We start from the raw sequence: 16480 nt of genomic DNA, 5'->3' as shown, positions 1-16480 counted from the left end.
GTTTTAGCAGTGCCAGCAGTACCTGTGCCAAGACACTGAACTTACAGGCATTTGCTTTAATACATGCCCTGACGTTGGTTCACAGTTCAGGCCTCACGTCTTGCAGCAGGCCTAATGCTCTAGGCTCTCTCTGCTACACTCAGGTCTCTGTCTTCTCTCTTCATCCTCATCCTTCTTTATAGCTGAGCAGATTTGCATCTCATCCCCAGCAGAGCTAAGAAATCTTATTCCCTCCTTAGCCTCGCCTGCCGCCTGTCACAGTAACTCTTGCTGGTGATTTTTGATGCCTCTTCTGTTAACACTTCACCATCTGTTCCCTGCCTGGCAGTGGGAAGCAAGGCCTGGACTGGGGGAGAGACAGAGGTGAAAGTAAGCCGGTCCGGTGCGGTGTACCTGCAAGAGCTGGTACGCCGTGCAGGACTGGGCCGGCTTCTCCAGTGGTGATTTAAAGGGCCCAGGACTCCAGCCGCTGCGGGAAGCCCAAGGCCCTTTAAATCACTGCTGGAGATCCAGCAGCCGGGCTCAGGTGGGGATTTAAAGGGCCAAGAGCTCCGGCCCCTGTGGCGAGCCCCGGGCCCTTTAAAGCACCGCCCAAGCCCCGCTACCGGCGCTCCGGCGGTGCTTTAAAGGGCCTGGGGCTCCCCACAGTGACCGGCACCTCTCGCCCTTTAAATCACTGTCGGAGCCCCGGGTAGGCTGACCAGACATCAAATGTGAAAAATCAGGACAGAGGTGGGGGGTAATAGGAGCCTATATAAGAAAAAGACCCCAAAATCGGGACTGTCTCTATAAAATCAGGACATCTGGTCACCCTAGCCCCGGGGCTCCGGTAGCCGGGCTCAGGCAGAGATTTAAAGGGCCCAGGGCTCCCCACAGTGGCAGGAGCACCAGACCCTTTAAATCCCCGCCTGAGCCCGGCAGCCGGAGCCCCAAGGACCCAGCAGCCAGGCTCCGGCAGGGATTTAAAGGGCCCGGAGCTCCCCACAGTGGCAGGAGCACCAGGCCCTGCCACCCCGGGGTAGCAGCGGCAGGGCTTCCACCGTGATTTAAAGAGCCCGGAGCTCCTGCCACTGCGGGGAGCCTGGGCAGCTGGTATCTCCGGGGTGATTTAAAGGCCCTGGGTCTCCCAGCCACAGTGGGAGCCCCAGGGCCTTTAAATCTTGAAAGGCCCCGCCTCTTCTGGTTGAGGCCACGCCCCCGCTCAGGACTCCGGCGTACCGGTAAGTCCTTTAAGTTACTTTCACCCCTGGGGAGAGATGTTCTGTGAGGGCAATGTTTCCCTGCCCATCGCATTTCCTCCTCTCCTACTTCTGTTCTGATTGTTCACCATCACCGCTGCTCACATGCCCACCTCCTCCTTCTCCCATCACCACCACATCTTCTCTGCTCACCCTTAACTCTGAGATCGAAACACCCGTCCCCTCTGCACCAGCCCTGGTGTCCCGTCTGTTATCTATCTTTCTGCGGGCTTGTTTGCACTCGCTCCCTGTCTTTTTTTCCCCTTCTGCTTCTCATTCTGATTGTGTGGCTGGGACTGCAGCAGAGTGCCAATTTCTTGAAGATAATTGTTTAATTAATATCTGACAGGCCTGGAATTGTGTTGACAGCCGCGCTGTTGGTGATGCTCATCACAACAGGAACATTGGCTGTCCTGAGAGTGACAGGCTCCCTGTGAAGGAGGAGAAGACTCTGGGTGCAGCCCTCATTGGGCCAGATTCTGCCTCAAGTTACACCCTTGTAGTCCCATAGCTTTCGACCGGGCTCGCTGAAGTGTGAGCAAGGGCAGGGTTAGCCAACAGGTTCACAGTCACGTTCATCGTGACCTCCTGTCCACTTGGGCTGAGTCAGCTTTGGTGCATCACTTTCCTTCCCCTCCCTGCTGTGTTCCTGGGAAAGCCTCAATACCCACCCCCCTCATTTGCCAGGAAAGCCAGGCTGGGGTAGAGACTTAAGGGCTAGATTGTGCCCTAGTGAGGCGTGGAGGGACCATGCAGCATCCGAGATCCCCAGGAGGAGGAAATCAATGAGAATTCCTGCTGCACCGATTGCAGCAAGCACACTGCGCTGACAGCTGCAGGGCCAGCTAGCCTGAACACTGTGCTGCAGTTCTGATACAGAGGAACCACCTCCAGGCCCTTTTCCTTTGCCTCTTGGTGGGGACTGACACCAAAGGCACCATTTAATTCCCATGGTGTTTTTTTGTTTTTTTGTTTTTGTTTTGTGAGGTAGACACTTGTTACTGGGATCTGGGATGAAAAACTATCCAACTCACTTAACAAGGCCACCAAACAACTAGCCAGAATTAGCCTGGACAGATTCCAACTATCAACCTACAGTGCAAGGGAAAGGTTCTGTATCCCATTAATAATCCCTTCCCTTCTCAATATCTTACTAAGGATACACGAAAAAGGAGCGGGATAACCTTCTCCCTGACCCTAACCTACCACAGGCTTGTTTCTGACACCTGTTACAACCTCTCTTTTAGGTTCTGAGATTTTGGAGGCAGGGACTGTCTATATAGTGCCTCACACAATGAGGCCCTGATCTTGTTGGGGGCATCTCTGGTGCTGCTGTAATACAAATAATGAATAGGAATAAACTGAACTTCCTTGGCACTGCCAGAATTAAAAGGGGAAAAAAAATCTGCCTCCCCTTAAATCTGTGTTAGGCAGAAAAGAGGACAATTCACAGTATTCTGCCAGTAGAGAGTGAAACAGGCAATTGCAATTTGCTCTGAGAAAGGAACTACTATTTAAAGAACTCTCAGAAGCGCCCATCAAATCCTTTTATCCAAGTTTCCAAGTCAAACCAGGGCGAGCTCAATAATTCATAGGCAGGATCAACGCCTGTCATTATGTCGAAACTGATTACCGCACACACCTGTAATTAGATATAATGGGTGTAATTTCCAGTCTCGCTGAGATATTTATGGCAGGAAGTTGCTTAGAGGTATCTTCTCTCCAGGCTGAGCCTTTTGAGTTTTGGTTTGATAAGTACTTCAAAAGGAGACAAATAATTCTGAGATTTACTGTTGGTGAAATGAAGGAACAGCATTTTCAGAAAAAAATAATGTAGGCGTCTCTTAGTTTAGAACCTATTTACTGTAGGTGAGTCCAGCTCTGGAGAGGTGCATCTGAGCCAGGGGAGGAGTACTGCACAAGTACCCTGCTGCATCTCCCCCGCCATCCCATTTTTACCCACCGAGGCAATCCTCCTCTGGAAGACTGGGTCAGTGTGATGCTTTGGGGGTTCACCCAGACCAATAAGGGGTTGTGTCACTGCCTGTCCTGTAAACTTGGGTGCATCTGTGCTGTGCACTTTGGCTCAGAGCCCTGACACACCAGCAGCCTGCTTTGCTGCTCCGTTAAAGAGACTGAGGATTTTACCTTTCAGTTTGAAACATTACACTGAGATGGTTGTGTGATAAAACAAGATTACGTTTATTAAGAAAGAACAGCTATTGAAGTAATACCAAGTAGAAGGAATTGGGATAGAAATGGTTACAAACAAACAAATATGCTTCTAAGACTAAAATCTACCTTAACAAACTGGAGTCTTTTGTTCAAAGTCATTTTCTCACCTCAGTTGCTTTTCCAGTATGGCTGGCCAGTTCTTAGCCAGGATCTAACCCAGAGCTCGAAGCGCTAGGGTTTTTTTCTCTTCAGCTGAAGGAGACCAAAATAACTTTTTCTCCCTGCTTATATCATCAAAATTTATCTTTGTTTTCGACATCAGGAAGCCCTCCGGGGGGCTCAGCTTGCTGTGTCCAGCAGGGAAATGATGCCATGTTAGTTTTTCAGTCTCTCTCTCTCCCAGTCCAGATAGTTAAGTGGTTATCTCCCCCACTCCCTCCTTTGATGGCTTTGTTTACCTTTTATGTAAATGTGCCTTTATTGTGTGTCTTTGCTCAACCTACATTGGAGGCACATGCAAGCACATTCCTTTGTCTAGAGCAGGAGGATTTAAGCCTTTCCTGCCAACCACATTTTAAGAACATATTTCCAGCACATATTTATAATTTTTCATATGTCACCGCTACATACGCACCGCACCAGAGTATTAATGTCCCGTGCGTTACCAGTTTGCATAAAATACTTTACATGACATCGTTTAGATACAGATTATGACAACAGGGAGTTGGGATGATACACTACGCTGGTCAGGCCAGCTGAGACTCACTGCTAGTTACCAGGCAGCTTCTAGCCCTCTGGCAGGGGGATGCTATTAGGGTCACAGTCAGGAATGGCCTATGAGCTCCAGAAAATCAGTATGTCCAGGGCTGAAAGTTCCTTCCAGGAAGTACGTCCTTCCAGGAATAAGTCTGCAGAATTGTAAGAGTTGCAGTGTTGCTCACAGTGGAAACATCGTTGCCTACCCTACAAGGGAGTTAGCAAGCAGCGTCGCCCAGGTGTGAAGAATGAATCTATCTATCCTCATCACTGTAGTATCTGAGCAACCATTAAAGAAAGGTTATGAGAGAGAGAACTGTGATTAGGGTACTTGTGCACAAAGCAAGAAATACCTTAACATAAGTAGTGGACAGTTGTAAGTTTCAGGCAGTGGCTGTGACTTTCTAGTGGGTAGTTGTAAATTTCAGGATGTGAGAGTAACTGTTCAAGGAAACAGGGATGGGTTTACATCAATCCTCTGCCAATACTCTACTGATTAAAAGTGGAAGTAGAAAGAATCCTCCATAAGGACAGCAGTGTTTCATAATCCATGATAAAAATATGCCATTCATTTAAATGATGGTGCCTATCCAGAGAAAAGAAGCTGAATGCGGTGTATAAATAGCAGACAGAACACGGAGGCGGTGTGTCAGAAATCACACCGACTCAGAGCTGCTGAAAATACATTTGCATCATCCCAGCATCCACACTCTGCCAAAAGCCTCTTCCTGCTTCACAGCCCTTGGTATTAGACAGACTGCAAAGACCCGAAATCTAGGTGGCTGAATGTTTTCTGCTTATTAGGATTAGGTATGCATAGTGGGAGGGAATTGACTCATGGAATCTCTTTGTTCCACAGCTTTTTTTCCATAATTTGTTAATTCCCGTCTCCATTAGTCTTATGATCTATCTATCTATCTATCTATCTATCTCTCTATCATAGAATAATAGAACTGGAAGGGATCTCAGGAGGTCATCTAGTCCAGTCCCCTGCACTATGACAGGACTAAGTATTATCTTGACCTTCCCTGACAGGTATTTGTCTAACCTGCTCTTAAAAACCTCCAATGATGGAGATTCCACAATCTCCCTAGGTAATTTGGTTGAGTGCTTAACTGCCCTGACAGTAAGTTTCTCCTAATGTCCAACCTAAATCACACTTGCTACAATTTAAGCCCATTGTTTCTTGTCCTATCCTCAGAGATTAAGGAGAACAATTTTTCTCCCTTCTCCTTGTATCAACCTTTTATGTACTTGAAACCTATTATCATGTTCCCTTTCAGTCTTCTCTTCTCCAGACTAAACAAACCTAGTTTTTTCAATCTTCCCTCAAAGGTCATGTTTTTTAGTCCTTTAATCATTTTTGTTGCTCTTTTCTGGACTTTCTCCAACCTAATCACATATTTCCTGAAATGTGGTACCCAGAACTGGGCACAATACTCCAGCTGAGACCTAATCAGCGTGGAGTAGAGTGGCAGAATTACTTCTCGTATCTTGCTTACAACACTCCTGCTAATACATCGCAGAATGATGTTTGCTACATTGTGCGTATCACTGTAGTTTCTAGGCACCATTGCTATTGTGCTCGGTGGTGTATGAACAAGACTAAAGCAAAGTTTGCTTCCACTCCATCAGAATCACCAAACAAGGGCACTGGCTTGTTCAGAGAATCAGTAATGGAAGAGGAGAGTCTTTTTATTTAAATCTCTGGATCACCCATTCAAACCTGGCCCCAGATCTGTAATAACTGACCTGTTCAGTGGCCTGGGTGAAATGAATGTTTGGTGGGTCTCAGCCCAATTCATATTAGGCGCCTGTCTTTGTCACAAAACGTCGACCTCAAAAGGGCACTTAAATTGGTCATCTCCCCCAGAGACACAAAGGGCTAAACTGACCGTGAAGACTGAACTTCCTTCTTGCTCCTAGAGGAGCTTCCTCTAAGTCAAGATTGAGGCACATTGGCAGAGGAGGGTACAGGGGAAGCTGACACTGCCTCCAACTTGGCACATGTAGACAGAGGCCCTCCCGCTCCTGGGCTGTGGCACCTTTCACCAGCTCTAACCACCACTGAACAGTGTAAAGAAAAAACATTCTCTGCCACCGCATATACGACTGAATATCAGCAGAGAGGGAAATGATCTTTCCAGGCCCAGGTGAAAGCATCACAAACCAGAGAAAGTAAAAAATTGCAGAGATGGCTTTAAAACACAGGCTGCTTATGGTCTGGGGGCCGGGGTCTTAGGAAGACGGATCTTGGCCAGAGTGTGGGTGCAGCTTGTTGGGAAATGATTTCTGATTGTTTTTAAGGAAAATGAAAATGTTTCATTAAAAAAATGTTTCAGAAGAAATATTTCCATCAGCACGAAGCATGGAGCCTCTCAGCACCACTGTGACCTCATTTGAGAGCCAATGGAAGTCACCTCAGGGACTCCATTCTTCCCGTCCCTTCCTCTCCACAAGAGACGGCCACCTCTCTCATCCACTAGTCTGCTCCCAGTTAAAATATAAAGCCATGCTTTATCACAGTCATTCCTAGGCCCAGCACCTTGGCGACCTCTGGGACACCCCAGGGGATGACACTGCAACATGACACTGCGCTGCGCCTCTGTGACTTCTCCATCGATGTGTTCTGTCATGCGTCATCTGCCGCTAATGATAACTATCAGATGCCGTCCCTTTGGATTTTAGGCAGACACAGGCCAAGCTGCTGTGGGGGCTGGTGGGGTTTAGGGCAATGCTAATCAGGGCCAGAAAACAAACAGGAAGATATCAAACCACAAGCCACAGCAGATGAAGAACTGAGGGATAATGAGAAAAGTGACTCAGTGGGACAAAGTGGGATTCAATGCAATATGGGAAGATCAGCAAAGCAGGTTCAAGTGTCTGTGCTGTTGACTGCATTAATCACGGCGAAGCGGGCAAGGTGCCAGCTGCCGGGCTATCGTTGTTCAGTAATTTCATTGTGCCTGGTCTCATTCCAAAATTGCGTGGCAAACCCTTTATTCCTGTGTGCCCTAATGTCTGGAGTCTCCTGCTCTCTCCCACCTGCTATTTCTTTAGCCCTGCTCACTTTTATAGCTAATCATAGCTTCCATTTAAATGCTAATCGGTCTCAGCAGAGGCCCTGTTTTACATACAGCGTGTCTTTTGTGGTGCAATAAAGCTTAAGCTCCGAATGTTAAATATCCATTGAGACTCCATTAGGCATTTTTCCCCTCTGGGGCTTGGTGAAGGGGCGGGGGGAGCAGAGGGGAAATGATGTATTGCCTGCAAAACTGGAAACAAGACACAAAGATTATTCACCTTTTGAGATGTTTCACTGGTGCTCCTTTGTGTCTCTCTCTGCGTCCCACCTACTGCCTTAATCTGTTCCTCATCAGCACTAGTGGGCACACTGGACCCTATAATGAAGCAGGTCTGCAGAGGTCTGGAGAGCAGAGCCAATCAGAGTTCCTGCTGCTAGACTCTGCTCTTGCCCCCAACACCAGACCTGGACCCATCAAGCTTAGCTCTACCATCAATGGATTATTACCTTCAGGAGTTCTGTCCCACTCAGCCATGGTCACTAACTCAGCTGGAAACCCTGTCCCAACACAGTGCTAGCCTGGCTGCTGAGGAGGCATTTGTATTGGGAGTTGGCAGTTGAGTAGGCTGGATGGGCTCAGAGTCTCTAGGTCGGATTGAATACTTCATTGGCAGCAGGCCTTGTTTCCTGTTGAAATTTCCTGCTGTGTGTGACATTATTGACATGAACTGTGACCATATGGATCATTGTTGCAACCAAGGTCCTGTAGTGGCACCAAATCTTGGACAAAGGAGGTCAAGTAAGGTGTCTATGGAAAGGTTATGATTTGCTGGTTATGATTATGCTATCTGTATGCGTGTATCATTTTTGTATTTAAAGTTATAAGTACTGGCTCTGTACTGTCTGTATTTCAAACTTGTGCTATGCTTCGGGGTAACACCCCAGACAACTTGGCATCAGCACTGCCTAGCCTGCTTGATGGCCCATTAAGGCCCATCAGCCATACAACTGACCCATTGAGAGAAGGCAGATACACCTTATGACTCAGCCAGGCAGGCAGGGACAGGCCTATGGCGAGAACTTGAAAGCTTCCAAGCCACGTGCTGGACAGGGGCGTGAAACAAAAGAAGCACATGCCACATGGCAAGAGACTATAAAAGGCAGCTTCATCTTCTCCATTTTGTCTTCAATCCTGCTTCTTACCTCTGGAGGAACTTTGTTACACTGAAGATCTGAACAAAGGACTGAATGACCCATCTGAGCTGTGGATGTACTACAGAGACTTGATTTGAGCCTGCAGTTTATTCCATCACTGCTACAAGCCTGAACCAAGAACTTTGCCATTGCTGTATGTAATTGATTCCTTTAACCAATTTTAGCTGTCATCTATATTTCTTTCTTTTTATGAAGAAACCTTTAGATTTTAGATTCTAAAGGATTGTCAACAGCGTGATTTGTGGGTAAGATCTGACTTGTATATTGACCTGGGTCTGGGGCTTGGTCCTTTGGTATTGGGAGAACCTTTTTTTTTTTTTACTGGGATATTGGTTTTCATAACCATTCATCCCCATAAGGTGTGGTGCTGGTGGTGATACAAGGGAACTGGGGGAGTTGCTTGTATGACTTCTGGTTAGCCAGTGGGGTAAAACCGAAGTCCTCTCTCTTTGGCTGGTTTGGCATGTCTTAATAGTAAGGGATCCCCAGCCTTGGGCTGTGACTACCCTGCTCTAAGCAATTTGTCCTGAATTAATACTCTCAGTAGTGTCCCGCCAGAGGTTGCTTCGCCGACTACACCACTGTAACGAAGATGGAGAAGATGAAGCTGCCTTTTATAGTCTCTTGCCGTGTGGCCTGTGCTTCTTTTGTGTCACACACAAGCTGCCCAGCACATGGCTTGGAAGCCATGCAAGTTTCTCCACTCTGATCCATGTCAATGTGCGTCATGTGGGACCTGCGGGTGGACCACCCATACTGCTGCATGGCTTTAGATTCCAGGCCCAGGGAATCCTTAGCCGCCCTGCTCAGACTGACAGCTGTGGTGGTTTTTGTCACATAGACACAGTGCACTAGGAACTGGGCTGAGACCTGCCAGACTCATTTCTTGTACAACACAGATAACTGGCAACATTTCTATGCACACCCATTGGACCCAAACAGGCCCTAGTTCTTGAGCACCTGTCACCCACTTTAAAAAAAACTAGTCCAACGGTGTTTGGATGGGGGTGGTGCTAATATAACAGAATATGTCAGCTATTGCAGATCTGGATTAATATGAAGGTACCGGCCCAGGGAAGGCACTTTCCTTTCTAAGTTCACGTATCACCCCATTGCCCCAAGTTTCCTGTGTTTTACTATAGAGCAGCATTGCTTTGCTAGGTAATGCTCTAAAGATCTTGATCTTTCCAGTCACCCTGCTCTTACAATCCTGGGAATATCCCAGTCTCCCCAGTCCCCCTTCTTTACAAGGTTAGCACTCTTCCATATAGGCCAGGCCCTATGCTCTGTAATGCTGGCACCCTGGTCTCTCTCCTGGCGGCTATCCAGCTCTTGGTGGCTCTTTAAAGGTTTTGTCTTCTAGCCAGACTTTTGTGTGCTCTTCAGGTCATTTGAGAAGCCTGCTGGTACTTCGGCACCTGAGCAGTGTTTGAGATGAGCCCACATCCCAGGACGTTTTCCATCCTGTGTTTAACCCAAACTGTTGAAAACCCGGTTTTCAGAAAGAAAATGCAAGTTTGGGTATAACACACACAAATTTTTTTTGCAAGAAACGGCGCATCTTGATAATGTCGACAGTCTTTGTTTCTTTAGCAAGGTCATTTTTGTGACACAAACTTTGAGCAGCTCCAAATATTGTAAATGTTGTTGTTGTGGTAGCACCTGGAGCCCCCTCCGGGGAACAGGGCTCCATCATCCTAAGTGCTGTACATACATATGACAAAAAGTCAGCCTGACCCAAAAATGCTTACTGCCTAAGTATACGCTAAGAGACAACAGGCGGGTACACCAGACAGACAGTAGGGGAGCACAAGGTAGCGTGAGATGATCGATCAGTCTGATAGGCAGCAGTCACCGTTACAGTGTCACAAAACTTAGGAATCCATCATGGTGCTATTGATTACTAATCAGCTCTTCAAAAGCTCCCATCCCCAACATCTTTTGTTCAAGCCTATGCTCGGAGCCGTACACACTCTTCCGAAAGGGCACAGGCTTTGTCCAAGGTGAGGGGCTTTTGTTGAGTGTAGGGAGGACTCTACATACGTGTAATCTCCAGGCTTTGTTTTGATTCTTAATTGCCCCATTCTGAGCTCTGGTCTCCTAGAATGACGGGAAAGGAAAGAACGAGGGAGTCTCACGAAGAGCCACTTGTTTTGCTGAGCCCATCTGTTGTTGGGGCTCCCATCTTTCACATCCCCACTCCATCCACATGCCTCTTGGTAGCAGATGGCTGCATGTGTCTGTTGGCATTTCTGACAGGTCCAACATGATGATCACCAGGATCCCTGAAAGTGCCCAAGAAAACCTTGGCGGAGTAGCAGACTTGGAGACAAGGCCATGTTTCTATCCAGACAGCAGATTGCTCCAATGGTGCACCCCGCTCCCAGAAAAAGATGCTCGGGTGGGAGGGGCTAGAGACGTGCATAATAAAGCCAGTCAGAAATTTTCCAGTGGGATGTTTTCCTGCTAGAAACTGCTGATTTGTCTCAATCTAAACTTTCTGCAGAAGCATGTTGATTTCAACTACATTTCAATATGGTCGCACTGTTCCTTATTGGAACGGAGCATTCTGGTTTTTTTAAAGGACTTTCCAAAATTTTATTTTATTTTATATTAGATAATAATAATATAAAACAGTCAAAATTGAAATATTTTGTTTTGATTTACCTAAAACAAAAAAATGTTGAAAATGTTGTTTCTCAGGAAATTCTTTTTTTTTTCCATTCTGATTCAGAACTAAAACAAATATAGAAATTGTGGAACTTCCCAGGAAACAGAAGTTCTGGGTCCCACAGGGCTCTAGCACAGGGTTTCTCAAACAGGGGTCACCGCTTGTGTAGGGGAAGCCCCTGGCGGGCTGGGCCGGTGTGTGTTTACCTGCCCCGTCCGCAGGTCCGGCGATCGCGGCTCCCACTGGCCGTGGATCGCTGTTCCGGGCCAATGGGAGCTGCTGGAAGCGGTGACCAGTAAGTCCCTCGGCCCGCTCCACTTCCAGCAGCTCCCATTGGCCCGGAGCAGCTATCCGTGGCCAGTGGAAGCTGCGATCGGCCGGACCTGCAGACGGGGCAGGTAAACACACCGGCCCAGCCCGCCAGGGCCTTTCCCTACACCCCTGTTTGAGAAACCCTGCTGTAGCGCAAAGTGTGAGCAATTATTAAGAATGGATTAATTAGTACTGGAGCATAATAACCCTATCCACACTGCTGCTGTCCCCTTCTGGGAGCCAGCCACTCTGCTTCTGCAGTCAGCCCGGTGGAGACTTCAGAGCAGGCTGCAATGCAGCAAGCCATCTCTTTGGAGCACTGGTTGGTGCTTGTGTGCTCACCTTACACCCGACATCAGCTGCTCCCACCAATGAAGATGGGCCTGGAAATGGGTTTCAGGAGGTCTTGCTGTGAAAGGAAACATGAAGAGCCATTAGGAAAACTGGTCTGTGAGTACGAGCTCCCAGTAACTTTCCTCCTCCCACAGGCATCGTGAGCTGGGTTTGTAAGTGGTGGGCAGCTGAGCACCCTAAGCCAAGGGGAAGGGAGGGGTCTTTCCCTGCTTGTGACTATGTCCTACGTTTCCTTTCCACAGGTGGACCCTTACGTACCCTATGAATACACCTGCGAGGGGATGCTGGAGCGGATTCACGCCTACATTCAGCACCAGGTCCGTGACCGCTCTCCCACCCCACAGGGCTTCCCACTTCATTTCTTAGGGGAAGCAGCCAGCCAGGCATCGTGGCCAGCAGGCTGTATTTAAAGATGTGCAACAAACTGCAGGTTCATCAAAGGGGACACGGAGGGTCACAACACTTTTCAGCCAGCCAGGGGCCCGAGGTTTGGAGTGACCTGGCTGGGGAGGGAGGGAGTTGTGGGGGACTGGAGTGACCTGGGGGGCAGTTGTGGTGGGTTGTAGTGAGTTTCTTCAGCCCCTGATTCCAGGGAAGGGTTAGTAGTTTCATTCTAAACCAGACTAATAGAGCTCAGTGAAACCTGAATCCCAGAGCAAAACACAGGGGGAGAGAGGAAACTCCTGTGAACCCACCCCCCTTTCCTGCAGACCCGGGGGAACCCTCTGAGATCCCCTCACTGCCAAGGTTCACAACCTGTGAACTCTTGGCAGGGCTGCGTGTAGGCCAAGGCCCCAGGCCAGTCTGAGAGGAGCAGTTGCTGCTACCCCACTTCATTCAAAGCATTCCAGGATCTCTATCCCTTCTTAATCCCAGGGTCTGAAAGCACCAGCGACCTCCCCTGGGTGGCTCTGCAACCAGTGATTATGTGTGCTGTCAGTAGGGTTGCCAACTTTCTGATTGCTGAAAACCAAACACCTTTGCCCCACGCCCTGCCCCACCCCTTCCATGAGGCCCTGCCCCTTCCCCACCCCTTATCTGAGGCCCCACCCTGCTCACTCCATCCCCCCTCCCTCCGTCACTTACCCTCGCTCACTCGCTCATTTTCACCAGGCTGGGGCAGAGGGTTGGGGTGCGAGAACGGATGCGGGTTCCGGCTGAGGGTGTGGGCTTGGGGTGAGGCCAGAAATGAGGGGTTTGTGTGGGAGGGGGCTCCAGGCAGGTGGGGGTGGTGGTGAAGGAGGCAGTTCAGGATGTGGGCTCCAGGAGGTAGTTTGGGTGTAGGAGAGGGCTCAGGGCTGGGGGAGTGGGAGGAGGTTCCGGGTACGGGCTCCTGGAAGCAGCGACATGTCCCTCTGGCTCCTAGGTGGAGGCGCGGCCGGGCATCTGTGCATGCTGCCTCCGCCCACAGGCACTGCCCCTGCAGCTCCCATTGGCTGGGACTGTGGAGCCGGCGCTTGGGGCGGGGGCAGCACGCGGAGCCCCCTGGCTGCCCCGGAGTCGGAGGGACATGTCGCTGCTCCCAAGAGCCACACAGAGCCAGGGGAGGCAGGGAGCCTGCTGTGCAGCAAACCAGACTTAGCAGGCTGGTCAGCAGTGCTGACTGGAGCCGCCAGGGTCCCTGTTCGACTGGGCATTCCAGTCGAAAAAGAGGCACCTGGCAACCGTAGCTGTCAGACATACATACTTGCTGGTGGCTCAGGACGCAGCCAGCTAGCCAGTGGCAGGGCCCACAGCCCTGCTGGCTATTGGTGTCTGTTTGAATCTGAGAGGGGATTTAGGACTCATCAAAGTCAAGGACCAGTGGCTCTGGCTGGAGCCCGACATGGTACTGGCAGGAGCCATGGATGCTTCTACCTAATCTTCTGGTGGCACCCACCAATTGCAGCTTTGGGACTTTCCTGAACAGATGCTGGGAAGCGAGGTGGTGCTTGTAGTTGTGGTACCTTACCAGCCCTGCACACCGCTTCTCTGGGCTGTGCCTGGGTGGAGACGAGTGAGGAGTCGCTCCGTATCTGCAGGGATATGTTCCTTTGCAGTTATCAGTACATCCTGGTGACAAGGAGAGAGATGCTCTGTATGGAGCCCTGCCACCAAAAACCAGGGGAAATAGGGGGCTGCTCATCTCTGGGACCCTAGGTTAGCTCCAGATCCTAAGCAGTGCTGTGGGTGTCTATCAGAGCAAATCCCTAGGGGCTGGGCTCCCCATGGAACATTCTTCCTTGCTGCATGGGCTCCTTGGGCCCCCTGTAAGCTGGCTCCTGGCGAGGGGCTGCACTGGAACCTGGGAGAGCCGGAGCAGAAACAGCCTCTGATCCGAGATCGTTTGCTCGCAAAGCTCGGCAGTGCGGGAAGAGCCCGTTGATCTCTCTGTTGTGGGGAAGGTCCACCAGGTCAGGGCAGGAGTCAGTAATGGAGTCTAAGTCATATATATTCAGCAGCCCTCGCTACTGCCTGGGGAGGCCCTCGGGTGTTACCTTCTGGCTGGTGGAAGGGACCTGAGCTCAAGGCAGCAGAACTAGCCCCAGCTGCAAGCTAGAAAGTGTTTCCCTTCAGACCAGCCTGATGTTTAACCGTTTCCATCCCGTGGGGCACTCTCTGACCTGTCCTGTTCTGCCCTGCTAGGATTTCTGTGCTGGAGCGTCTCCTCCTCTGCCAGCGAAGCCCAACGGCCATGCTATGCCAAGCTCTCCGAGCCCATTCACCCTGTCACCGAACGCCACTCACCTTGTGTGGTCGTACAATGCCAGCAGCGCCCCCCATGTCTGGCCTCCCGTGAGCTCCATGCAGGTGTGGGTGTCTGAGGCCGGGCGAGCCTGCACTGAGACCTGTCAGGAGCACGGGCTGGTCTGTGAGCCGACATTCTTCGAGTTTCTCAACAAGAAGGACGTGTTTCTCCAGTGAGTATGGCTCTCGCACCTTTACCTTGCTCCCCTGCACAATGGGGTGATAATAATCCATTGCCCTGCTATAGCTCCCCTATGTAAGGGCCCCTAAAATGCTTTCCTTAGTCATCAAAGCACTCCTCTATCGTAAGGCAACATTATTATGCCTGTATTATAGATGGGTAAACTGAGGCACAGAGCGGTTAAAGGTCTGATTGGCAGAGCTGCACAGACCAGGGCCAGCTAACATCAGTGACAGCCGTGGGTGCTAAGCAGCTCAGAAAATTAGGACTTAAACCCAGAATATTTGCCAGAACAGTCAGAAAAGATCAGCCTCCTCATTCAGGCTTATCTCTAATTTTAGCATAATGCTGACCCCTTGGGTGGGTTGTCGGCAGCACGGATCAAACCTGGGACCTATACTGTCTGAGCTAAAAGCTGCCCTTTTCTTAGCTGAGACCATAGCAGGCTCATCAAGTGCCAGTTGGCCTGGCCAGCACTAGAAGGGGACAAAGTGTCACGCTGGGCAGACATGGCTCATAAGTCTGAGAGTGCTCAGCATGTGGTGGGTGTGGTGGGCGCTGGGCTCCTTGGAGATGCTGGCCCTAGATGTCACAATGGAAGCAGCCGGGCGCTGAGCTCCTTGGAGAATCTGGCCCCACGTAGCTCATCCCAGGCTGCACACTGAGCCAGTAGCAAAGCCAAAACCAGAATCCAGGTATCCTGTCTCGCAAGCCCTTATTCTAACTGCTAGGCAACACTCCCTCATTGACCTTCTCAAAGGTGAGGTTGTTCTGTTCTCCCAGTGCTACTTTCTGCAGTTTTGCAAACACCGCTCCCCAGGCTCTACCTCCCTGTGGTCTATTGCAGTGCTCTTTGTACACAACCCGACATGCACAGACTGCTCTATTTGTGTCACTTGCATGCATTGTGCCGAATGGGCTTCTGCTTCAAAACAAATGTTGGAGTTTTCAGACACCTTTCCCTCTCCTCCCCTTCCTCCCCACCCCCTTTATACCTTTCTCTATAACACTCCATTTTGAACACACTGTCTGTGAAGTTTTTAATAGAGCATAAATCTGCCTCCCAATTCCATGCTGCGCGGTGGACAATTAAAATGCAAGCATTGCCATTTCTGTCACGCCAGTCAGGCAGGCAATTTGGGTCCTAGTGACATTTTTATATGATAAATTAGAGCAGGAGCGCAGGTTCCACTCACTCCGCTCTGTCCCACCCCCCTTCAGAATGAAATCGCTGGTTCAGAGTCAAGTAATTCAGCTTGGAGTTTATTAGGCAGAGTCATTGGGCACACAGAGATACCCAGAGGCATTTTGCTGCTGACCAGAGGAGACCCCAGCATTCTAGCTCCACCTACACATTGCAGGAAGCAAGACAATCTCACTTTCCATCCAGTCCATTCCTCCCTCTAGTGCTACTCCAAGAAATTTGCTGGTGCTGGCTGCAGTCAGCCCAGCTCTCAGCCTGGGTTTGGCCGTTGTCTCTTTGTGTTTCTTGCCCCTGGGTCCCCTCTGGAACCTCGTCTCCTGGTTAAGCTCCCGGTTCCCCAGGAGTGGTGAGCTCACTCCCAGGTCCTTTCTGAGTCCAGTGACCTCCAGTCCCTGGCGCAGCTCCGTCAGTGTCCTGTAGCTGGACCAGAGAAGAACAGACTGCTCAGGGCTGCAATGCCTGTCTGCCCTAAACAAGGCAGGGGGGGAAAACGAGCACAAGTCAGGTGCGGCTCCCGTGGCTACTGGGCTCCCTAGCTGTCTCTATCAGCCCCTCCTCTTGGGAAACTCACCTGCTGCTCTATGGACAGCTTCACTTGTTAAGATGCCTTTCTCCAGGTAGG

The 16480-nt window shown here is 50.0% G+C and overlaps 1 protein-coding gene across 7 annotated transcripts in view; it reads left to right on the top strand.

Annotated features, from left to right (window-relative positions):
• Window positions 1–16480, top strand: part of MGAT5B (alpha-1,6-mannosylglycoprotein 6-beta-N-acetylglucosaminyltransferase B) — a 170812-nt gene that overhangs the window by 152926 nt on the left and 1406 nt on the right. For all 7 annotated transcript variants that reach the window (XM_039502379.1, XM_039502381.1, XM_039502382.1 and 4 more), the window contains 2 exons: window positions 11989–12063; window positions 14372–14646. In XM_039502379.1, coding sequence (XP_039358313.1) covers window positions 11989–12063; window positions 14372–14646 — 350 coding nt within the window. The remainder of the gene's footprint in view (window positions 1–11988; window positions 12064–14371; window positions 14647–16480) is intronic.

This window comes from Mauremys reevesii, linkage group 15 (genome assembly GCF_016161935.1).
Source record: "Mauremys reevesii isolate NIE-2019 linkage group 15, ASM1616193v1, whole genome shotgun sequence".
NCBI lineage: Eukaryota > Metazoa > Chordata > Testudines > Geoemydidae > Mauremys > Mauremys reevesii.
This window is presented reverse-complemented; position numbering and strand designations above follow the sequence as displayed.